This window comes from Symphalangus syndactylus, chromosome 24, assembly GCF_028878055.3.
Source record: "Symphalangus syndactylus isolate Jambi chromosome 24, NHGRI_mSymSyn1-v2.1_pri, whole genome shotgun sequence".
Taxonomy (NCBI): Eukaryota; Metazoa; Chordata; class Mammalia; order Primates; family Hylobatidae; genus Symphalangus; species Symphalangus syndactylus.
In genome coordinates, this window is record NC_072446.2 from 27198935 (window position 1) to 27223801 (window position 24867).

At 50.3% G+C, this 24867-nt stretch overlaps 1 protein-coding gene across 2 annotated transcripts; it reads left to right on the forward strand.

Moving 5' to 3' along the window:
- Positions 1 to 725: 725 nt before the first annotated feature.
- Positions 726 to 23998, forward strand: SDC4 (syndecan 4). Of its 2 annotated transcripts, none has more exons than XM_055265010.2 (5): positions 726 to 825; positions 13544 to 13682; positions 16203 to 16249; positions 18711 to 18909; positions 21864 to 23998. In XM_055265010.2, exons 1-5 carry the CDS (start codon positions 766 to 768, stop codon positions 22013 to 22015), a joined length of 597 nt encoding a protein of 198 aa, XP_055120985.1. In that variant the 5' UTR covers positions 726 to 765; the 3' UTR covers positions 22016 to 23998. The 2 variants fall into 2 exon arrangements, with proteins under 2 accessions (XP_055120985.1, XP_055120984.1); XM_055265009.2 differs by having other exon boundaries at positions 728 to 825; positions 13544 to 13691.
- The last annotated feature ends 869 nt before the right edge of the window (positions 23999 to 24867 follow it).

Sequence of the window (24867 nt, forward strand, 5' to 3'; positions counted from 1 at the left end):
ATTCCTCGGCCTCCCAAAGTGCTGGGATTACAGGCGTGAGCCATAGAGCCCGGCCAATTTTTGCATGTTTAAATGGTTGGGAAAAAACTCAAAAGAATAATAATATTTCATGACACATGAAAATTATATGAAATTCAAATGTCGGTGTCTATAAATAATGTTTTATTAGGACCTAGCTGAGCTCATTCCTTTAGTATTTATGGCTGCTTTTTAGCTGCGACGCTCGAGTTTGAATAGTTGCCACAGGGATCGTATGGCCCGCAAAACCTAAAATATTTAGCCCTTTACAGAATAGTTTGCTGTCCCCTGTCTTAACACTGTTCACATCCCATTTGGGAAGTTCTGTATCTTCAGAGGGGGGAACACCCGGTTTGAAGGCTGGTCTAAACTCAACACCCTAGGCTAGTCCTTCCCTCCCCTGGGCCTTAGTTTCCCCAACTATGAAATGGGGTTAGGCGCAGTGATCTCTGGGGACCTGCCGGGCAGTGGGTCAAACAAATAAAGGGGTTGGAGCTCCTGGAGGGTAGGACTAGGGGTTGACTAGGAGCCCGCGGGCTCGGGCAGGGCGGGTCTCTTGGGGTTTCCAACTCCGCGGGCGGGCGCAGTGCCCCATAGGCCTCGCTTCCACTGGGGAATTCCGGGCGGGGTGCGGGCGGTGGGGCGGGGGCGGGCCGGGGCGGGGCGGTAGGCCGCCTATAAGATGGGTGGCGCGCCCGCCCGGGGCCACTCGCTGCAGCCTGCACGCCCTTTCCAGTCCGTGGTGCCATGGCCCCCGCCCGTCTGTTCGCGCTGCTGCTGCTCTTCGTAGGCGGAGTCGCCGAGTCGGTGGGTGCCTGGAGGTCCCCGGGCGGGGGGCGGGGCGGGGGGAGCGCAGGCCGGTGCCTCCTTTGTTCGTGGGAGCGTGGGATGGGGGGGCGGATCAGGGGGTACGCCACCCCCAACCGGACACCGAGGCCCGGGAAACTTTGTTGGAAACTTTGCTCTGGGGTCACGGGCCAGCTCCGGGATGGCTTCACGAGCCGTGCGCCCCTCGCCTGTTGCTCTTCCCGCCTCCCCTGGCCTCAGCCCCGCCGCGGGCTACGGGCTCGTTAGTGACTAAGCCGGTGTCAACTCTTCAACTCCCACATCCTCCTCCCTTCCCTGGTGACCCTGGGGCAGGCTTGGAGCGCTGAATCCCCTCGCTCTCTGGGCGCCCAGAGCGGACAGCTTTAGGATCCGAGATGGCCCTGGGGGTCGGGGGGCCTGCGTGTAGTCGAAAGGGGGAGGGTTTTAGGGTTGTGCGAGGCCCTCCTTCACACACCAGGGAGAGCTGAGCCCTGACCTCAGTTCTGGCCCCAGCTCTGTCATTGACTTGTGACTTAGGGCAAAGTCCTGCCCTTCTGAATCTCTTCCCAATACTGCATCAAGGGTCTGAGGGAATGGGGCAAGAGGGGACTGCTACTGCGTTAGGGTTTCTAGAAAGTTGGGGACTCTGCTCTTTTCGAGGACAGAGGAGAGGAGTGGTTTAGACTCAACACTTAGCCAGGAGCTGAGCCTCTGCTTTCTGCAAGAAGTGTGTTCATTTTTTCTCAATTGCAGCTAAGAAAATTGAAGCATCCACCGTGAGTGAGGTGAAGGGGGTGGGGGGAGAGAAGGCCTCAATCAGCCCAGAGAAACCTTTCATTCTCACTGTCCACTGGTCTCCGTCATAGCTGTCCCTGGGCCAGCAGAAGCGCTATCCATCCCCGCAGCCGGCTTAGGAGGAGGGGGGCAATCTCATCTGGAAAGTTGGGGGGCATGGGAATTACTGTTGAAGGCAATCTGACCCCCACAGCCTGAGCTTTGTGCCCTTTTTGTGCCCTTTAGCCCCAGTTTTCAGAGCGAGTGAGTCCTTGCAGTTTAACCATTACTGTTAATTTCTTTGAAAGCCTTGGGGCTCCTATTCCTCTGAATTTACTTAGGGGAAGGTTGATTCTGCCTGCAGGCTCTTCTTGAGGAATGAATGAGACCCTAGGCAATGCTTCCAGCCCGATTCCAGGCATGCCATGATGATTGCAAACATTTAGCCCCTTTGTGGGGGGGCCAGACATTGCTCTAATAACTTTCTAATGGGTATATCAAGGAGCTTAATTCCAACAACAATCTTACTGTGTACTGTTCTTAAACTGGTCCTGAGGCTAGAGAGGTTAAGTAACTTGCCCAGGGTCACACAGTTAATACACAATAAATGGGTGGGTCAGATTGAAATTTAGGCAGCCAGGCTTTCAAGTTTCTGCTTTAGCTTAACTTCTACTCTTTGTGCTACTCCAAGTGTCCCATCGTTGCTAACTCAAGACGGGTTTAGAATAGGTTGAGATTTTAGGCTGGAGGGCAAAGGAATTCTGAGGTGGAAGGAAACAAGGCCAGAGTGAGGTGATGACTTAACCTAAACCAAAGGCTACCTTGCCTAAAATGTTAGTGGCTGGGGACCCAAGCCTTCTGCCTCTAGCGCCGTGCTCTAAACTAGGCCCTGAAGGATGTGTCGGGGTCAAGCAACTGGGGAAGCATCCGAAGGGATACCACCTGGGCAGTACAGGGAAAAAGAGGAAAGGACCCAGGAGGTTGCTGAGGTCACCATGTGCCCAGTCACATGCCAGTTTCCTTCCAGGGGCTGCTGTGCCTGCAGGTGCTTCAGAGTGCTGAGCAGTCACCTGTGTCCTGGGGGCATTCTGAAGGATGTGGTTTGGGGGAAGGGGACTGTGTCAGTCCTGCCTGGGTGACCCATCAGCTGCAGGAGACATCAGCCCTGGGCAGCTGCTTCCTGAGAAAGGTGTCAAGTCTCATCCTGACCTCAGCTCTCCCCTTCCTGGCTAATGTCACAGATGTCCTGCCTGTAACTGGGGCACAGGGCTTCCCCTTTGGCCTATCCCCTCCCTCTTTTCTAGGTTGTGGTTGGAAAAATCAGACCTAGTCACAGTTGGCTTGGACTGAAGAGATAATCCAGCGTGTCCTTTTCTTTTTGCAGGTAGAGAAAAGTGAGGCCCAGGGAGACGGACTTTGCTAATAGCAGTTAGGATTGATAAAGTACTTTTTATATGACAGATCTGGTGCATTTTATCCTCACAAAAAGACCTATCACACAGGGATTCTATTATGCCCACTTTCCAAATGTGAGAGGTAAAATGGTACTACTTTGGGTTAGCAGAGAGCATCCAGGACCCCAGGATCTCAGACTAGTAGCCCTCCCATTGTGGGTGGTGTTCCCCCAACTGTTCCATCATTCCCCTTACTGCCCCCATGTTTTGGAAGGGAACCCAGGCTCAGTACCCAGCTGTCCTCTCCTCTGTTTGGCTGGGCTTGCTATACTAAACCAGTTCTTCCTGTCCAGCTGGGAGCATTCCCTGATCTGCCTTCCTGCCACTCCCTCTCAGGCCAATTAAAGGCAGCCTTGTTTTGGGAGTACCCTCCACCCAAAGGTGTTCCTACCCAGGGGCACAGCCTACTGACTTGGCCCCAGGCCCAGGCAGTTCTGGGGAAGTGTCCCCCACCTATCAAGTGTACTTTAGCTTAAGGACATTTCTGGTCTTCTACAGTGTCCTCTTCTTGATTACATGCGAATGGGGGTGGGGGTGGAAGCCTAGGGGCTTCTAGGACCCTTGAGTGAACAGTGAGAGCTCTTAGGACTTCTCAAGCCCAGGGAGTTATCAAACACCCAGGAAAATATTTAGGCCATGATTTGGAGGGTTCCATGAGGTTGGGGGGAGGCCTCTTTCCCTGCTGGGCTGACATCCCCCACCTTAAAATGAAAGGTTTGAACAGGGTGGCCTCCAGAGTCCTTTCCATCTTTGAATTTGATAACTTAAGTACCTACTATTCAAAAGAGGTCTCTCTCTTGAAGGAATTAACTTGAGGGAATTAACATACTCCACCAAATTCTGAATCCCTCCCTCTCTCCCCCCACACACCAAGGGCAGGAACTCTGCTCTATTTGTTTTTGTGAAATACCTGTCCCCTAGTTAGTACTCAGGAAATGCTTGTATGAATGAATAAATTCGTGCATGTAACGTTATTCTAAATGGTTCATTAATGTTATTTATCGCTTGTATGAATATCTCCCAGTACTGCAAGGTACTATTTTCTCTATTTTTACAGGAAATGGATGCTCGGAACAAGGCAGTGGCTTGCTAAGGTCAGAACCAGATCCGACTGATAGGGCAAGGTGTCTGGTTTGAGTGTCCTCGGAATATTCCAGATGAGGAAATTTGCTGGGTTTGGAGATAGATACCTTAGGTCCTACTTCTGCGTTGCTGGGTGACCTTGAGCAAACAATGCCCTGTCTCTAGGTCTCAGTGTCCCCAGCTCTAAAATAAGGAGGCTGGACCATTGCCTTCTAAGGGTCCTTCCTGCCCGGAGAGCCCATTGATGAGGGGAGGGGCCCTCTCCTGGCCTCCTTGGTAAAGAGTCTAAACAAATCCTAGTCTCAGAAGAGAAGTGTGGGTGAGGGGACATTCAGATCCTGCCATCCCCAGCTCCTAGAAACAGGGGGCTTTTCCAAGGACTTGGAGTGCTGAGCCTGCCTGAATGAGGAGCTGGGGAAGCCAGGCTGGGCTCCCAGCCCCAGCTCCCTGTTGGGAGAAGTTGGCTCCTAGCTGTCCTTCAACCTCCTGGACTGGAGGGGCGAGTGTGATCTCCAAATGAACGCTTAAAATTGGGGTAAGGGGCTGGACCGAGCGCTGTGAGTCACTGCATGCTAGCGTAGCCTGCCTGAGTCACCCATTTCCTTTCAAACTCTTGGCTAATAGGACAGCTCTGTGGTGGGGGTGTTGGAATGCGCTCAGAGTTTTGCCTCGTCCTTTGGGAGTCATTGTTTCGGTGTCCGGGGCCTTGAGGGGACATACAGGAAATGTTTGTACTAGGTCCCGCACTGTCACAGCCCCTTGCTGCGTGTGGACTTTGACATCGTACATTGTGCAGCCAGTCCTCAAAATTGGGCTTTAGACCTCTGCAGGGCAGGTAGTACTTTTTTCCTCTTTAAGGCAAAACTGAGGCTGCAACTGGCCTGCATTTTTTGATAGAGCAAAAGCTGGTACCGTTCAGGTTTGGTGTGACCCCAGGATTTTCTGATGTTTGTGATGACACCTCTTTGCTTCCTGGGGCTGGCCAGAGAGCATTGAAACATTGGCTTGGTGTCAGGCAGACCTAACTCCAGACGTGCGAAGTCCATCTCTTACTGGCTACATGAACTCAGTCATGCTACTCCACCTCTGAGCCCCAGCCTCCTGGTCTGTTAAGATCATGATACCGGTGTGGGAAGCTTAAAGGAGATGACAGGGCTGTAAATAAAGGCATCTAGTACCATACCTGGTAGGGAGGAGGTGTTACTTAGTGACAGTTCCCTTCCTTGCCCAGGCCACCTTCATGCCAGGGGGTCCTATCTCTCAAGATTCTGAGCCCAGGTCTCCTGGAAAGCTTTCTCCATCCCCCTTATCCCCCTTATCTACCCCCACAGCTGGGAGGTGGGAAGGGATAAGTCTAGGGTGGGGCTTTTGGAGTCCAAATCTCCTATTTGTTTATCTTAGAAGTGGGCTGTTTGCAAATTATCGAATGGGTTTATGTTTAAACAAGAACCAGTTCTGGGCAGCCCCACCTCTCCTGCTGGGATTTGCTGGAGCCTCGTGCTGAACAGTTTGCAGCCTGGAGGGAGAGGGGGCAGGGGGTTTGCCAAGGGTACCGGACCACTCTGGACACTGTCCAGGACTTGGGGTCACCCTCCTGTGCTGGAAGGGCAGAGTTTCTACTCTTAAGGAGGCTGAGTGATTGCAAATAGCACTTTGAGGGGTGGGGTGTTGGTGGACAGAAAAGGTACAGTGTTCTGAAAAGCCAGTTTCTCGTATGTTTTCACTGCATGGTGCCCTAGAGAGAGAGGAGAGAGAACACATATATCAACAGTTGGGGTCTCATTTAACCTTAGAAGAACAAGCCTGACTTCTTGGGCTGGTTTGTCATTAACTAACACAGTGGTGACCTTTGGGCGCATTCGTGCACCTCACTGGGGCCTCTCTGGTCCTGTCTGCTGAAGGCTGGGTGACTGAAAAAGAAGGTACAGAAGGCCGGGCGCGGTGGCTCACGCTTGTAATCCCAGCACTTTGGGAGGCCGAGGCGGGCGGATCACGAGGTCAGGAGATCGAGACCACGGTGAAACCCCGTCTCTACTAAAAATACAAAAAAAAAAATTAGCCGGGCGTGGTGGCGGGCGCCTGTAGTCCCAGCTACTCGGAGAGGCTGAGGCAGGAGAATGGCGTGAACCCGGGAGGCGGAGCTTGCAGTGAGCCGAGACTGCGCCACTGCACTCCAGCCTGGGCGACAGAGCAAGACTCCGTCTCAAAAAAAAAAAAAAAAAAAAGAAGGTACAGAAAACTCCAGCCCCCGTCCTAGCTCCGCTGCTCACCCAGGGACACACACAGTTAATACAGCACTTTGTTGATGTGAACCCCAGTGTCCTCTATAAAACACCTGTGGCACTCAAAGATCATAATCGCTGTTTGGCAAACTTGTAAAGTTTTGGCTTTATTAGCACCTAGACAAGGGTTCTTAACCCGGCCAGAGTTTGGCTTTGGGGAGGTGGTGTCTGTGCATATGTTGAAAATGTAAACTAAGAGTTATAGTTATTGGGGTTTAGACCTTTTTATCCTTTTCAGGGGGCGGCAGTACTCCCCAAAAGGTCACTCTGATCTCAGCAGTTCTTTCTGGCTTTGACCTTTCTACAGCCGTCCTTCCTCCCTCCCCCACTTCCCAGCCTTGTTCTTGCCTCCTGCTTCCCCCAACCCCCACCTTCAGCCCAGACCTTCCTATTCAGCGGCCCCCACCCCTTCAGGCTGCATCTCACCCCTCCCCCGTCCTCCTGGCCCGGGAGCTCGGCTGCTCCAGTTTTCTCTGGCACAGTAGAAGAGGCTGCTGGTCAGGTGACACCTGGGGTAATGGAAAGGGGAGGCAGGGAGAGGCTGGTATCTGTGGAAACAGTGACTTGGTGAAGCCCAGCAGTCAGTGGCCAGGCCTGCGGGGACTGGCGGTGTCCCTCCAGCCTCTGGGCGTGGGGGCAGATGTGGCACATGGCTGGCCTGGCTACCCAGAGTGGGGGTACTCCTTGCCTTGGAGAAGCCCTGCCAGAGCCATCTGTGGGACAGACTGACCTGGTCTGGAGGATGGCTTCCTTGGGGGGTGGTGAGGAAAGAGGCAGGAAGCCAGCACCCGGGGCTGATCTAATCAGCCAAGATAAGGCTGCAGCGTGGGCTCTCTACTCTGCTCTGAGAACACGGGAGGTTTGTTTACATCCCGAGAGCCTCCCTAGCCCTTGGATCCAGCAGGGATTTTGGATCTGCTGCCTAGATTACAAGCTCCAGCTTCAATGCACCTCTGTCTCTGAGGCCCTGAGGGAGCCAGCCGCCTCCTGGCTGTCTCCACCGGTAATCGGAGCAATGCCCAGCTTGGGTACCGGGCTGGGACAGAGGGAGGCTTGTCTCTTTGAGACCTGTCTTTTACAGATTGGGAAACTGAGGCTCAGAGGAGGGAATTGTCCATGATCATCCAGGGAGTTAGTAACAAGGGTGCTGGGTCAGCTCCTGGCAGGGAGATGTCCAGAGGCTCCTGAACCCTCCCCCCATTTCTAGCTGGCACCCTAGGATCCTGGAGTTCTTGCTGTGGGAATGGGCTGCCCTGGGGCTTGGTGAAAAGCTGGTTGCTGGCAGCGCCAGGCCTGGCTCTCTCCTGATTGTGTTCAGAGTAACCCGACCTTGAAGGTGACATTTGAACCCTCACTCCACCCGCACCCCCAGACCTGGTTTAACCATTCAGGCACCAGAGCACCAGACCATGGATTGGTGTGTAGTTTCTTTTTACCTTCTAGATTTTTATTTTTTTTTGTCCTTGGGGACCCAGGTCCCCAAGTAGAATTTCAGGTGTTTATGGTCACTGTCATTTGCACCTTCGGGGAAAATAAAAATGGTCTTTACCTTTGTCTGCTTAGGACAGGTGGTCAAAGCTGTGTGACCTTGGGCAGGTCTCTGACTATCTCTGCATCTTTTTTTTTTCACAGTCTGAAGGGACCTGATTGGTTGTTGAAAAGTCTCTGGGCTCAGAAGCAAAATGATAACCCATTGTAGGTTATATTCCTTTACAGTTTGCAAAGCACCATCTCCCTGTCCCCAGGCTAGCTTCCTTCCAGCAATAGAACTGCCTCTGCAAGTTTTCCCAGGCCTCTGATCCTTTGAACACTAATCCCACTGGCCAGGAGGAAGGCAGGTGGGGGTTAATCACAGCCACTGTTCATTGATCACCTGCTGTGTACCAGGCCACGTGCTGGGTCCCTTGCACACACAAATGCATTCCACTTAATCCCTATCACCCTGCAAGGTGCTACCAGCCCTAGTCACAAAAAAAGAAACAGGATTTCAGAGATGAAATAAACTCCCAAGCTCATATAGTTAGGAAGTGGCAGAACTCACACTTGTGAATCTGCCTCGATGCACAACCACTCTGGGTGGTAGAGTCACAGTTGTGGGCCCCAGGTTTTAGCCATTTCGGGGAATGTCTGGCCCTTAAGAAGTGGGTGGGATGGGGAAGAACAGTTACTACTAGTGTACGCTGCTGGGGGTCTCCTGCCAGAAATCATTCTGGTGGGTCCAGGTGTTGGAGCCCCAGGTACTCACCATCCCCTCTCCCCACTAAATTTGGCTTGCCCAGTTATTACCCTTCTGGTCTTGCCTCCTGAAAGAAGGGTCAAGTGTGTCCCCGACCCTACCTCCCCTGGGGAGGAGCCAGGTGGGGGGAGGCTCTCATTAGTTCACAGTTATCCAAGCCCTGACCCTGAACTCCTCCTGGGTGCCCCAGCCAAGTTTCTGTTCCTTTGTTTAAGCGATATCACTTTCACCTTTGTTTACTCCCGGGCAGGGGCAGGGGTAGGGGTGCCCTGGAGCCCTGGCCCAGCTAGTGTGTTGTGGACTGGTGGGTTAGGCTGGAGAGAAGTGAAGAGTGGGTGGCAGTGAGAAGCCTAGTTGTGGCTGGGACGTGTTCTTGAGAAAGATCTGCATTTGAATCCCAGCTCTATTGCTTTCAGGTTGCATGACGTTGGATAAGTACTCAGCTGAACCTCAGTTTTCTCATCTGCAAAATGGGTAGAGCACCTTGCAAGGCTGTTTTGCCAATTAAATGGACTTGTATAAATAAAGTACCCAGCATGGTGCTTGGCATGTAGTGGATACTCCTTTTAGTCACTCATGCGTTTTGTGGGGTGATAGAAGCCATAGGATTTGGGGATAGGGTTGGGATAGGACCTTTTCGTAGCTTCATGCCTATAGCCAAAAGACTAGATGGGGAGTGTAACTGTAATGACAGCTGCTGCCTGTGGATTTGCTGAGGCCCTTAGGGGCAGCCAACACCCTGGAAGGGGAGAGAAGATAATTCCAGTCTGGGAGCCAGGAGATCTAGGTTCTAAGTCCATCTCTGCTGCCAGCTGCTTGGATGACCTTGGCAAAGTCCCTTGTCTTCTTGTCTGTTTGCTAGGTTATAAAATCAGATACCTTCTGTTGGCAGGTGTTAGTTTCTATAGAACAAAAGAGCACTTGCCCTCCCTTCCTTCTCCCCAACAGTCTGGGGAAGAATCTAGGATCTCTAAACCCCCAGGCCTAATCCCAGATCCCCACCAGCCACAGGGCCAGCAGAGTCTGGGGGACCTAGGCCCACTGCCCTATTTTTTATTTTTGGGAGACAGGGTCTTCCTGTCACCCAGGCTGGAGTGCAGTGGCACGATTGTAGCTCACTGCAGCCTCAACCTCCTGGGCTCAAGTGATCCTCCCACCTCAGCCTCCCGAGTAGCTGGGACCACAGGCGTACACAACCACATTTGGCTAATTTTTGTAGAGATGGGGTTTCACCATGTTGCCCCGGCGATCTCAAACTCTTGGGCTCAAGTGATCCTCCCACCTTTGCCTCCCAAAATGTTGGGATTAAGCCACTGTGCCTAGCCACCACTGTCTTATTTAGTTGGTAATTTCTGTTGTGTGTTCATGAAAGGGACAAAGATACAAGGAGACTTGAGAGCCCAGAGAGGGTGCCTGTGCGTGTACACACACGAACACACATGCCTGGGCAAAGGTGGGGTGAGCTGAGGAGAACAGACCACATTCTTAGCCAGGAGCAGGGCGGGGTCCATCTCTGGTCAGGGCTGGGCCTGGCTGCTGGGTGGCCTGGTTCTTCAAAGTCACCCCAGACTGAATGGGCTTTATCTGAAAAGAGGGTGGAGGAGAGGAGGAGCGTCGGTGCCTTCCCAACCTTTACACAAAAAAGAGTGATTGCCCACAATCCCACAGGGCTTGGTCCCGTCTTGCTGGCCTAGTCCTAAATGGCTCTTACCCACTTGGGAGTTTCCTTCCCTCTTGTCAGAGGTCATGGGTGGAGAAGGGACCAAAACAGGGCAGAGAGGGGGCTTCCAGAGCTCAAGGAGAGATTTAATTCCCTGTGTCCTCCCATCACCACTGGGAGCTGGAAGAAGTTTCTTCCCAGCCCCTTGACTTGCTATAGGAGGGAAATCCTGGACTCATCTAAATGCAGCCTTTGAAGACTCCATCTTTTCAGAGCTTTGGAATAGGATCAAATCCTGGCCGTGCCACGGAGCCCCGGGGTGACTTTAGACTAGACTAGTTTCTTTTTTGGAGACTGAGTATAAAAATGAATGGCTAAGGATGAACAGGTGCCCACAAAGAGGGCTGAACTGGGAATAAATCTTGGTTTCAGCCTTGGTTTTGCTGCTGACTTGGCTGCAAGATCTTCACGCCCCACTTTCGCTCATAGCCTTCATTCCTCTAGTGTAAAACGGAGGTAATTCCTAACAGCCAATGGGCATGCTAATCCCATGGGTTGTTTTGAAATACCTCTTAGCACTTTCACGTACTGAAAGAGAGGCTGGATGCATAAACAACCTTCCATGGCTCTTGGGGGCAGTGAGGGGTGGGAAAGGTCTCTCAGCCTGAGACAAGTCTCCTGATGGAGCTACAGCCCCTGTTGAGGACTTTGACCTGGTGAACAGGTGGCCAAAGTGTACCATTCTTTCTTTCTCCCGGCTGGATTTGACCCCCGCACTTAACAGGGCTCCCTTGGAGCCTGGGGCAGGCTGGTGACCCTGTGTACATATGTGTTCATGCATGTGTTTATGTGTTTGTGGTTAAAGGTCCAGATGAGTGACGCCTGGGTTCTGGTCCAGTGTGGCTACTTCCTGCTTTTGTGGCCTTTGACAAGTGACTTTACCTTTCTGAGCCCTTGTTTCCATCTCTGCAAAAAGGGACTATTAAAAGGACCTAGACAGGCTGTGTGCTTGGTTAAGGCTTGTCACTTGGGCTCGGGGGATTTGCCGCAGTAGATGGAGGTAGGAGCACAGGGACCCTGCCGTTAGGTATAGGCACTTGGGCAGCCATGAGGAGCCTTCCTCCTGCTCTGCCAAACCAAAGTCACAGACACGGGTTATGTGCGGGGGCTTGAATTCCAGCACCAGCAGCCCAGCAGCTCCTGATTCCCAAGTCATGAAGTCATCTCTGACCAGGACTTAACCTCTCTGGCTTTCCACCCCCACGGGTGCCAAGTGTTCAGCAGAGATTCTCCCCACTCCCCGGGGAGAGAGTGATTCCTGGCCACTGCCTTCCTTGCAGCCTGACCCAGCTCCCTTCCAGGAATCCAGCATCCTCCCTCTGTGGGGGTGGAAGAGGGGGCATGAGGGTCAGGTTCCACCTGCCTCTCCCCAGAAGCCCAGTGAGGAGAGTACAGGAGCGGCTCTGAAGCAGCTTTCCTGGGCCTCTCCTGCAATGACAATAACCTTATCTTAGGGACAGATGTTCCTTCTCAGACACCCTCCTTTGTCAATGGCAGTCAGCTGAGTGAAGGACAGCCTGGGATGTCCGAAACAGAGACCTGACCTCTTTCTATCCTGAGTTATGTAGCAAACGCTCTGTGTGACCTTGGGCAAGTCCCTGCCCTGTTCTGGGCTCAGATTCAAGTTGTGTGAAATGGGAGGACAGGAGCTCCTTGGGTCCTGGCATTCCATGATTCTAAGCAGACCCCCAGCTCCTGCAGTTATGGCATCTGGAGAAGATGGGAATGTCTTGCAGCGGGAGGGGCATGGTGTATTGAACTTAATGAAAAACCCCAACTCTCCTGGCAAATACTAGGCACTTTAATGTTTGAATTAATTAGTAGAATAATGAACTTTGCTCAGAGCTGCTGTTCTCTGGGCAAACAGAAGCCTGAGCCCAGAAGCTGGAGGAAGGGTGATGGGTATCCAAATGTTTCCTGTGCTCTTGAGGGTGCATGCATTGTTCCCACTCCATGGAGCTACAGAATGGGAGCAGGGTAACTGATGTACTGTAGGGCTGCCCAGGACCTTTGACACTTTCCTTTGGCAAGTGGTTTGGTGGGAGTGGACCCGAGACTCTGTCGTGATCAGCTGTGCCTCCACAGGGTAGTGGCTGAGTGACGCTTATGGGTACTGGAGTGGATGGTCTGTGAGGGTAGGGATTGTGCCTCTCGGTGTCTGCATGGTGCTGGCAGCAGAATAGATCTGTGGGAAATGTTTGGAAGGCAAGACTGAATCCAGGAGTGCACTCCTGAGTCATCAGGTCTGGGCAGCGCCCTGACCTGAGGCTGTCTTAGGGTGTGCGTGAGGCAGCCCTGTCTGTCCCGGCCCAGACTGACTCAGCTGGGCAAAGTGTCCTGGACTGAGCAAGACCAGACCCAGCAGCCCACTCCATGTCCTGTGTGAATCAGCTGCCACTGCATCACAGAGCCCTGGAGTGTAGCATCCCAGGGCCCTGTGCATGGAGACTCCTGGCTCTGAAGTCAGGCAGCCCTGTGTGTGCAATCCTTGCTCTTCCATCTGCCAGCTCTGTCACCAAAAGAAAATGACTCCCTCGGCTGTAAAAATAAGTGAATAACATGCCTCCAGAGTTATTAAAACAGGGCCCGGCACATAGCAAGTGCTTGGTAAAGGATACCTAGCCATATTAATAATTTGATTATTACCTCATTTACTTTTTTTTTTTTTTTTTTTTGAGACGGGGGTCTCACTCTGTAGCTCAGGCTAGAGTGCAACGGCGTGATCCTGGCTTATTGCAACCTCCGCCTCCCGGGTTCAAGCAATTCTCCTGTCTCAGCCTCCCGAGTAGCTGGGACTACAGGCATAAGCCACCACGCCCAGCTAATTTTTGTATTTTTAGTAGAGATGGGGTTTCACCATGTTGGCCAGGCTGGTCTTGAACTCCTGACCTCAGGTGATCTGCCTGCCTCAGCCTCCCAAAGTGTTGGGATTACAGGTGTGAGCCACTGTGCCCAGCCTCATGTACTATTTTTATTTGCCCAGAATGGGAAAGAGACTTGCCTAAGGACACGCGGCGACTTAGAGGTAGAGTGGGATCCAGGACTCAGGTCTCCAGGCCCTGGCCTAGTCTCTTTCTAGTTTCTGAATGCCCGCTTCACTAGCTTTCGGGCATCAGCTGTCACGGAGCACTGGGGATGTTGGCTGATGTGTCTCCTTTCTTTATCTTAGATCCGAGAGACTGAGGTCATCGACCCCCGGGACCTCCTAGAAGGCCGATACTTCTCCGGAGCCCTACCAGACGATGAGGATGTAGTGGGGCCCGGGCAGGAATCTGATGACTTTGAGCTGTCTGGCTCTGGAGATCTGGGTATGGAAGGTGTGTTGGGCAGGCATAGGCACAAAGCTGGAGGAGGTGGTGGCCTCACCAGCCAGGAGGGTGACCATGCCTTGAGACTTGGATTTTTGTGGGGCTTTTCCTAGAGTGCCCTTCCTCCTTCTCAAAAAAAAGGGAGACAAAAGTAACGGATTAACCTTTTCCATCCCTGAGAGCCCCTGGGGACAAGCTGTTTGCTGCTTTGAAGGCATCCGGGTTTTCTGAGCTCCAGCCTGAACCTGTCCTCATAGGCTCTTCTCTTTTCTGCAGGGCATGGTGGGGGTGGGGTGGGGGTAGGATGGGTGGCAGGACAGGGTGGGAGTGGGGAAGGAGGACCTATAAAGTGTTTTCCTTTTTCTGAAACGAAAAGTTCCAGCCTGGGTCACATGGTGAGAACTTGTCTCTACAAAAACACAAAAATTAGCCGGACATGGTGGCATGCACCTGTAGGAGTCCCAGTTACTTGAGAGGCTGAGGTGGGAGGATCCCTTGAGCCTAGGAAGTTGGGGCTGCAGTGAGCCAAGATCATGCTACTGCACTCCAGCCTGGGTGACAGAGTGAGACCCTGTCTCAAAAAAAAAAAGGAAAAGTAGCAGCTTAGAAGTGGGGATGGGGTGGGAGGGGGCATGAGTGGGCAGAGATGTAGTTGGGAAACCAAGAACAAGTCCCTGCTTCAGCGGTGGGGGGGGTGGGTGAAGGGCCCAAGGCCTCTAGGCCAGACAGCTAATAAGTGTGCCCGCTATGTGCAGAGAGGTGTTAATGATTGCAAGTTTTAGCTTTGCAAGTTTTAGCTTTGGAGTCACATGGTCCTGAGTTCAAGCCTCCATCCTGTGTGAACTGAGCTTCAGTTTTCTAATCTGTAAAATGGGAATAATAAAGATAGTACATGAGTGTTGTGGGGACTGAACTGACTTAAAGCTTTTGGCACCTACCAAGCACTCAGTACGTGTGTGTTTGGTTTAAAAAAAAAAATAAATTTTATGGCCGGGCGTGGTGGCTCATGTCTGTAATCCCAGCACTTTGGGAGGCCAAGGCAGGCAAATCACGAGGTCAGGAGTTTGAGACCAGCTTGGCCAACACGGTGAAACCCCGTCTCTACTAAAAATACAAAAATTAGCCAGGTGTGGTGTCGAGTGCCTGTAATCCCAGCTACTTGGGAGGCTGAGACAGGAGAATTGCTTGAGCCCGGGAGGCAAAGGTTGCAGTGAGCTGAGATCGCGCCTCTTGCACTCCAGCCTGGTGACAGAGCAAGACTCCGTCTTGAAAAAATATAAAAATAAAAAAATAAATTTTATTATGTGCATACAGCATGATGTTATGGGATAGATATAGATAGTAAAAAGTTACTACAGTGGAGTTTAATTAATATATCCATCATCTCACATAGTCACCCAGGAAATGTTTTAATATTGCAGTTAGAGTTTTCTTTCTCAAAAGTTAATTCCCTGGGGATCTTGTTAAAATATAGATTTTGGCCGGGCGTGGTGGCTTACACCTATAATTGAAGCACTTTGGGAGGCCAAGGCGGGTGGCTCACGAGGTCAAGAGATCGAGACCATCCTGGCCAACCAATATGGTGAAACCCCGTCTCTACTAAAAATACAAAAATCAGCTGGGTGTCATGGCACACCCCTGTAGTCCCAGCTACTCGGGGGGCTGAGGCAGGAGAATTGCTTCAACCCAGGAGGCGGAGGTTGCAGTGAGCTGAGATGGCACCACTGCACTCCAGCCCAGGCAACAGAGAGAGACTCTGTCTCAAAAGAAAAAAAAAAAGTAGATTTTGATTCAGTCAGCCCTGAAATTCTACATTTCTACTTTTTTTTTTTTTTTGAGACGGAGTCTTGTTCTGTTGTCCAGTCTGGAGTGCAGTGGCACGATCTTGGCTCACTGCAACCTCTGCCAACCAGGTTCAAGTGATTCTCCTGCCTCAGCCCCCCAAGTAGCTGGGATTACAGTGCCTGCCATCACGCCTGGATAATTTTTGTATTTTTAGCAGAGACAGAGTTTCACTGTGTTGGCCAGGCTGGTCTCAAACTCCTGACCTCAAGTGATCTGCCCACCTTGGCCTCCCAATAACTCCTGACCACAAATGATCTGCCCACCTTGGCCTCCCAATAACTCCTGACCACAAATAATCTGCCCACCTTGGCCTCCCAAAATGCTGGGATTACAGGCATGAGCCACCATGCCTGGCCTTGAAATTCTACATTTCTAACCAGCTCTCAGGTGTTGCTATTGGTTTTTAGATCCACACTTTGCAGAGCAAGGCTTTAGAGCTGATGAAGCCTCTGCTCAGCTGCCAGCTCACACATTCCTGTGAAAGAGCCAAGGGGTGGGTCTGAGAAGCCCCATTTTACGGGTGATATGACTGAGGTAGGGGTGGGGAAGCTCACTTGCTGGACATTGAGCATTTGGAGGCTGGTTGTAAGGTGAAGCTCCCACCAGCCCTGGCTGAAGGGGTCATTTTCCTGGGGTAATGGACCTCACACTCACACAGCTATTCTGACCTTACAGATGACTTGGAAGACTCCATGATCGGCCCTGAAGTTATCCATCCCTTGGTAAGTAGCTACATGCTTCTGCCTCTTCCACTTTGCTCCTCTATAGCAGACCTATTGGGAGAGGCAGAAAATACAGCCCACATACGCAGAATAAGTGAGGGGTCTTACCCCACTATGCGGGAAGGCTTTTTAAAAATCTGGCCCTGGGCTGGGCATGGTGGCTCAGGCCTGTAATCCCGCAATTTGGGAGGCTTGAGGTCAGGAGTTCAAGACCAGCCTGGGCAACCTGATGAAACCTGTCTCTACATAAAAAATACAAAAATTAGCCAGGTGTGGTGGCATGTGCCTGTAGTCCCAGCTACTTGAGAGGCCGAGGTGGGAGAATGGCTTAAGTCCAGGAGGCAGAGGTTGCAGTGAGCCAAGATTGTGCCAGTGCACTCCAGCCTGGTTGACAGAGCCAGACTGTGTTAAAACAAACAAACAAACAAACAAATCTGGCCCCAGCCTCATTTTGTAGGTTGCTGGTAGGCCATCCTCCCTGCAGGGATAGTCACCGTCAACAGCAACTCCTTTTCTCTACATTTATAGCTATTTCCTAGCACTGGTATAAAAGTATATATACAGGCTGGGCGCAGTGGCTAATGCCTGTAATCCCAGCACTTTGGGAGGCCAAAGCGGGCAGATCACCTGAGGTCAGGAGTTCGAGACCAGCCTGGCCAACATGGTGAAACTCTATCTCTACTAAAAATACAAAAAATTAGCCAGGCATGGTGGCGTGTGCCTGTAGTCCTGGCTACTTGATTAGGAGGCTGAGGTAGGAGGATCACTTGAACCCAGGAGGCAGAGGTTGCAGTGGGCAGAGATTGCACCATTGCACCCCAGCCTGGGCAACAGAGTGAGACGCCCTTTCAAAAAAAAAAAAAAAGTATATATATAATTCTATGAAATACGTTTTTCACTTAGACTGGTCATGAGTATTTCCCTGCATAATTTAATGCTCTTGTCCTTTTTATAGGCTGTGTAATAGTTTACCTGATTCCCTTTATTGATGGAAAAATGGCTTATAATTTCTTAACATTTTAAAATTATAACACTGCAGCAAACATCTTTTTTATTTTTGCAAAGCGATAACAAGTTTATTAAGAAAGTAAAGGAATAAAAGAATGGCTACTCCATAGGTAGAGCAGTGGCATTGGGTGCTGGTTGCCCATTTTTATGGTTATTTCTTGATTATATGCTAAGCAAGGGGTAGATTATTCATGAGTTTTCCAACAAAGGGGTGGGCAATTCCCAGAACTAGGGAGTCCTCCCCTTTTTAGACCATATAGAGTAACTTGCTGACTTTGCCAGGGCATTTGTAAATTGCCGTGGCACTGATGGGAGTGTCTCTTAGCATGCTAATGTAGTATAATTAGCAATATAATGAGCAGTGAGGCCAACAGTTTCATTGCCATCCTGGTTTTGGTGGTTTTTGGCCAGCTTCTTTATTGCAACCTGCTTTATCAGCAAGGTCTTTATGACCTGTATCTTGTGCAGACCTCCTATCTCATTCTGTTATGTAGGATGCTTAACTTACTGGGAATGCGGCCCAGCAGGTCTCAGCCTTATTTTACCCAGCCCCTATTCAAGATGTAGGCACTCTGGTTCAAACACCTGACATTTTCCCCCTCCCTTTTGTAAGAGAACCCTTAATCCTAAGGGTTGCAGAGGGACAAAGATCCATCTTCTGTAACTTCTTCATGCTGAATAGGGTGATGATATTCCTGCTTAACTACTAGGGCCTCTTGTATCCATGGTAGAGAGGGGCTCAGTCAGAAAGGGCCAGTATGGTGAGGGCCATTCATAACTCTTAGTTCTGACAAAAGGTGATATCCAAAGTCCTCCAATCAGTGCTGCAGTCCAATTCCTTTGGTTTGGGGGTCTCCCCCGTCTCATCCTTTCTGTGATTCTCCAGAAAGATGTTACCAGAAAGGGGTCCTGATCCAGACCCCAAGGGAGAGGTTTCTTGGATCTTGCACAAGGTAGAATTCAGGGTGAGTCCATAGAGTAAACTGAAAGCAAGTTTATTAAGAAAGTAAAGGAATAAAAGAACGGCTGCTTCGTCGGCAGAGGAGCTGCAGCAAAGCATCTTTTACACGTAGTCTCTAAAGAGCTCCTTATAGTAGCGTTTCCAGGGCAAAACTGCCACCTTAAAGGGCCAGCGAAGTCTAAGGTTTTGCCAAATTGCTTCCAGAGTGGTTGCTCTAGAATAACCAGTGGCCAGCAGTGCAGGAGAGCACCTGCTTCCCTGTTCCCTTGGTCGCATTCATTTTTCATTTGGGATAGATCTACTAGAAAAGTTGGGGATAAGGATTTTGGCAGCATAATTGTGGAGAGGTTGTTGCCAATTCCTGCTCCAGGACCATATGGTTCAGCTGAATATGGCAGAACCAAATTCTCTGCCTGGCTGAATGTCCCTGTCCCCTGCTCTGGGTCTCTTCCAAAATATGCTGAGTGTCTCTTCTCCTTTCCACCCATCTAGGTGCCTCTAGATAACCACATCCCTGAGAGGGCAGGGTCTGGGAGCCAAGTCCCCGCCGAACCCAAGAAACTGGAGGAGAATGAGGTTATCCCCAAGAGAATCTCACCCATTGAAGAGAGTGAGGATGTGTCCAACAAGGTGTCCATGTCCAGCACTGTGCAGGGCAGCAACCTCTTTGAGAGAACGGAGGTCCTGGCAGGTAAGGCCCCATGCTGCTTATAAGATGCCTTGAAGGTGGAATGGGGCTTAGCAGGGGAGAGCATCTGCAGGCAGGGATGCCTCCAGCCCATGAGGCTCCTTGGTGCCTCTTCCTTTTGCCCATTCAGGTTGCCCTAGAACATGGAAAGACTACACCTCCCTTATGGGGTGGCTCTGACTGTGCAGCCTGGTGGAGGGAGAGGAAAAAGTGCCTATCAAAGGCTTCTGGAAAATAGGCAGTAAGTCATTCTCTTGCCTTAAGTCCTTCTCATTTATTTTGCAAAGGACTTTCACTGTATAGGTTTGGCATCTGGGAGTTAATCATTAAAAGTTAATTTCCCTTGTAAGTCTGGAGGCTCCTTCGAATTGGGTTAGCTTCCCTTCCCCCTACTCTATCACTTGTCAGCCTTGCAACCTTGGCTGAGAAGCTTTCGAACTTGATGAGCCTCAGTTTCCTTATCTGTAAAATGGGTACAGTGATACCTCCTGGGGTTGATATAATGAGTCCATAAAAAATAAAATATGAAATAACTTCACACACTGTAAAGGGCTATTCTGATTTGGCCTCAGTTGAGTGTTCTTTACTGGAATGTGCATGGTGAGGAATGCTTTGTCCCAGGTGTTGACAAGAGGGATGGAGGGAACTCCCCAAGGTCATGGCCGAGGGCCAGTCTGGATGAACCGGCCTGGCAAGTGGGCACCCTGGGCCCATGCTGGGTAACTCCTGTCTCCTGGGAATCAACAGGGCCAGCAGCTCCAAGGAGGCTTGAGCTATAGAGACAGAGCCTGGCTTCATCCAGGACAGATGGAAGGTCTCACCTGCCTCTTGTAAAGAGGGTTCCTGGGAGCACAGTCCCAGCTGACTGGGCCCACCTCAGCCCTGACCCTGGCTTCCTGGTATCTGAGCCAAAGTTCTTTTTACCTTTCTTTCAGAAAAAGATTTGCATAAGACTTTGGATTTGCATAAGGTTTTGCTCTAATTAACTAAAAGTGCTATTGCTTCTAAAGAAAAGTGTGAAAACCACTGATTAATCCAAGCGCCTGCTTCTTATACATGGGGATACTGAGGCCCAGACTTTGGGCCACATAGTAAGAAAAGAACTGAAGCCAGGTTATCTCTTTAATCTTCCATTTGAGAATTATACAAGCCTAAGAGCCTTATGTGAAAAGTTACATTGTTAGCTGGTGTGGTGGAATCCCCCATTCCAGAAGCTTTAATCAGCACCCAGAAGCTTTATTAAATGCTTGCTGTATGCTCTATGATTCCTGCACCCCTCATTGAGTCCCTACAACACAAAACTGAGTCTAAAGAACTTATCCAAAGTCACAAAGCTGGGAAGTGGCAGACCTGGCATTTGGGCCGAGGACTACAGTCAGCTTCTGAGCCTGTGCTTGAAACTTGACCCTGTGGGGCATCCCAGCACAGACCCAGAGCCTCGTGGAGGAACTGGGGTCATCAGAGGGAAAGGTGATAGAGACAAGAATGGGGTTGATGCCTGATATTCCATGTGCTTTCTCTGGCACCTCCTGGGGGTGCTTTTTTGTTGCTTTTTCATAGGATTTTACCTAAGAAAGAACCTTGCTTGACTCCTCTGTGCCACTGTGTCCCCATTGTGGACATAGATTTGTAGTGTGTGCAGGGATGGAAAATTAATCTTCTTAGCCAGAGTAAGACCGAATTAGGGGACTCAATCTGCCACAGAAGGGATTCTATGAGGCATCCCTGCCCCTAGCAAACAGGAATGAGTCATTCAGGCCACCTGGCAGAGTGGACAGGCCAGACCCACTCACCGTTAGAAGCCCATCTCTGCCCGACACTAGGCAGGCTCTCTTCTCGGAGCCTGAAAGTGTCATTTATTAAGCACCTCCTGTTGTGCACACCTGATTCAGGGGGTTCAGGACACAGCTATAAACCTTAAACCTTTACAGTTAATGAATCTTGAGAATATGCTATGCACTAGGCATTGTTCTAAGCACTTTGAGTGGATTAATTTATTTAATCCTTAGGACAAATGTATGAGAAAGATATGGCTATTCCCATTTTGCAGTAGGGAGATGAAGGAAACTTGCCCCAAATCACACAACCAGGAAGTAGGAGAGGTAGGAGTGGAAACCAGGCCTTAGCTACTGAGTTCTGTATGTAATCGTAACATAAGAGCTCGGAATTAGTATGTTCTGCATGTGTGCACTTTGAATGTACATACCTGTCTATGAAGTGTAGGCTGTATAGGTAAATATGCACACAGGGAGAGCTAGAGAGTGCCCTGTGCTAAGAACTGCAGGATAAATATGTCTACAGGGATTTCCATAGCCTACCGTTTTCTCCTGTTCCTGGCTCGGTTAGTGCTAGACTGTTGCAGGGGAGTCCGCTTGGTGTTTGGAAAGAGCCTGGGCTTTAGATTCAGGCAGATGTGGGTTAAAGTAGTGGCCTTGGCCGAGTGCGGTGGCTGACGCCTATAATCCCAGCACTTTGGGAGGCCGAGGTGGGCGAGGTCAGGAGTTCAAGACCAGCCTGGCCAACATAGTGAAACCCCGTCTCTACTAAAAATACAAAAATTAGCCGGGCATGGTGGCATGTGCCTGTAGTCCCAGCTACTCAGGAGGCTGAGGCAGGAGAATTGCTTGAACCCGGGAGGTGGAGGTTGCAGTGAGCCGAGATCACGCCACTGCACTCCAGCTGGGGCAACAGAGTGAAACTTCATCTCAAAAAAAAAAAAAGGAGTGGCCTTGCCACTAGCCCTGTGGTCTTCAGTGACTTAAAATGCCAATGAGCCACTTCTTATAACTGGGGTCATGAGGTCAACTTAAATAAGGCATCAGCTTCCCTGGCACAGGCAGTGGTGATGGTGAGGATGTCTGGTTGTAAGAGAACTGACAGTGGGGGAAAGAGGGGTTCATCCTTAGGTCCTGATGAGGAGCTCTCACCCCCCGCCTCTTCTCTCTCCTCCTCTCCAGCTCTGATTGTGGGTGGCATCGTGGGCATCCTCTTTGCCGTCTTCCTGATCCTACTGCTCATGTACCGTATGAAGAAGAAGGATGAAGGCAGCTATGACCTGGGCAAGAAACCCATCTACAAGAAAGCCCCCACCAATGAGTTCTACGCATGAAGCTTGCTTGTGGGCACTGGCTTGGACTTTAGCGGGGAGGGAAGCCAGGGGATTTTGAAGGGTGGACATTAGGTTAGGGTGAGGTCAACCTAATACTGACTTGTCCGTATCTCCAGCTCTGATTACCTTTGAAGTGTTCAGAAGAGACATTGTCTTCTACTGTTCTGCCAGGTTCTTCTCGATCTTTGGGCCTCAGTTGCCCTGGCAGAAAAATGGATTCAACTTGGCCTTTCTGAAGGCAAGCCTGGGATTGGATCACTTCTTAAACTTCCAGTTAGGAATCTAGGTCCGCCCTCAAGCCCATACTGACCATGCCTCATCCAGAGCCCCTCTGAAGCCAGGGGGCTAACGGATGTTAGCTAGAGGTCCTCCCCCAGTGGCCTTCCTCCCTTCCTTTCACAGCTGGTCTCTCTGCCAGGAAATGGGGGAAGGAACTAGAACCACCTGCACCTTGAGATGTTTCTGTAAATGGGTACTTGTGATCACACTACGGGAGTCTCTGTGGTATATACTTGGGGCCATTCTAGGCTCTTTCAAGTGACTTTTGGAAATCAACCCTTTTTATTTGGAGGGTGGGGAGGATGGGGAAAAGAGCTGAGAGTTTATGCTGAAATGGATTTATAGAATATTTGTAAATCTATTTTTAGTGTTCATTTTTTTAACTGTTCATTCCTTTGTGCAGAGTGTATATCTCTGCCTGGGCAAGAGTGTGGAGGTGCTGAGGTGTCTTCATTCTCTTGCACATTTCCACAGCACCTGCTAAGTTTGTATTTAATGGATTTTGTTTTTATTTTTGTTTGTTTCTTGAAAATGAGAGAAGAGCCGGAGAGATGATTTTTATTAATTTTTTTTTTTTTTTTTTTTTTTTTTTACTATTTATAGCTTTAGATAGGGCCTCCCTTCCCCTCTTCTCTCTTTGTTCTCTTTCATTAAATTCCTTCCCCAGTTTTTTTTTATACTTTAAACCCCGCTCCTCATGGCCTTGGCCCTTTCTGAAGCTGCTTCCTCTTATAAAATAGCCTTTGCTGAAACATAGTTTTTTTTTTTTTTTTTTTTAGCAGATCCCAAAATATAATGAAGGGGATGGTGGGATATTTGTGTCTGTGTTCTTATAATATATTATTATTCTTCCTTGGTTCTAGAAAAATAGATAAATATATTTTTTTCAGGAAATAGTGTGGTGTTTCCAGTTCGATGTTGCTGGGTGGTTGAGTGAGTGAATTTTCATGTGGCTGGGTGGGTTTTTGCCTTTTTCTCTTGCCCTGTTCCTGGTGCCTTCTGATGGGGCTGGAATAGTTGAGGTGGACGGTTCTACCCTTTCTGCCTTCTGTTTGGGACCCAGCTGGCGTTCTTTGGTTTGCTTTCTTCAGGCTCTAGGGCTGTGCTATTCAATACAGTAACCACATGTGGCTGTTTAAAGTTAAGCCAATTAAAATCACATAAGATTAAAAATTCCTTCCTCAGTTGCACTAACCATGTTTCTAGAGGCGTCACCGTGTGTGGCTCATGGCTACTGTATTGACAGCAGAGAGCATGTCCATCTGTTGGACAGCACTGTTCTAGAGAACTAAACTGGCTTAATGAGTCACAGCCTCAGCTGTGCTGGGATGACCCTTGTCTCCCTGGGTAGGGGGAGGGGGAATGGGGGAGGGCTGATGAGACCCCAGCTGGGGCCTGTTGTCTGGGACCTTCCCTCTCCTGAGAGGGGAGGCCTGATGGCTTAGCCTGGGCAGGTCGTGTCTCCTCCTGACCCCGGTGGCTGCAGTGAGGGGAACCACCCTCCCTTGTTGCACCAGTGGCCATTAGCTCCTGTCACCACTGCAACCCAGGGTCCCAGCTGGCTGGGTCCTCTTCTGTCCCCAGTGCCCTTCTCCTCGGGCTGTGTTGGAGTGAGCACCTCCTCTGTAGGCACCTCTCACACTGTTGTCTGTTACTGATTTTTTTTTTTTGATAAAAAGATAATAAAACCTGGTACTTTCTAAACTGCCTGCCTCTGTCATTTTAGTTCATAACAAGTCATCCTTTTTGGGCTCTGTATCCCCTTGATCTCAGTGGGGCATGAAGAAACTCCCTGGACCAAATCCCCTATGGGGTGCCAGACATGCCAGGGGGTGGGCAGGGGGTGGGGGAAGAGATGTAAGAAGGCAGGAAGGGGCCTAGAGAGGAGGGAAGACTTCAGAACATGTACCCTGATGGCCTATGCAGCATATCACCCCTACTTCAAGGTTTTGTGTAGGTGGCACTGTGTTTAAATAGCAAACACGAAAATCTTTGCATCAGTTGCCATCCATAGAAATCAGGAGGTTTCTCATAAAAATCCAGATTTCTCACTTTTCTTGGGAAAAAGAAATCAAAACATTGGCCACTGTCGGCCTGCATGGCAACAAGAGAGAGCTGCTGAGCGGCAGGCACCCATCTAGATGTGGGCTGTCCACACCACCGTCTCCGCCTGCTTCACTCAGGCCACCGCTGCAGCCAGGCTGGCTGGCAGGCTCCGGAAATAGCATGGGCCATCTTTCTTGACCACCATAACAACCCTGTGAGGTGGGTAAGATCCTTGTTACCAAGAGGGCAACCTGCCCCTAGTGTGTCTGGAGAGTCGAACCTTAATTTCAGGTCCTTGGACATTGGTGATCTTCCTTTGGCACCATGTTGCCCAGTACTTTGCTGGGGTTGGGGAAAGGACGCAAACAGGAATTGGTGGTAGTTGGAGCAAACCCTCGCATACACACCATGTGGCCAGGAACCCATTCTTAGGGCTTTATATCAGAGCCCGTTTAATTGTCAGAGCTTCACAGAGTAGGTGCTATTAGTAACCCCACTTGACAGATGGAGAAACTGCATTTAAGAGG

Excerpts from the sequence above, each read along its gene's own strand:
- SDC4 (XM_055265009.2), top strand. The coding sequence starts at position 766 with ATGGCCCCCGCCCGTCTGTTCGCGCTGCTGCTGCTCTTCGTAGGCGGA. Across the intron at positions 826-13,543 it reads TAGGCGGAGTCGCCGAGTCG|ATCCGAGAGACTGAGGTCAT; the intron begins GTGGGTGCCTGG and ends TCTTTATCTTAG. Across the intron at positions 16,250-18,710 it reads CTGAAGTTATCCATCCCTTG|GTGCCTCTAGATAACCACAT; the intron begins GTAAGTAGCTAC and ends CCACCCATCTAG.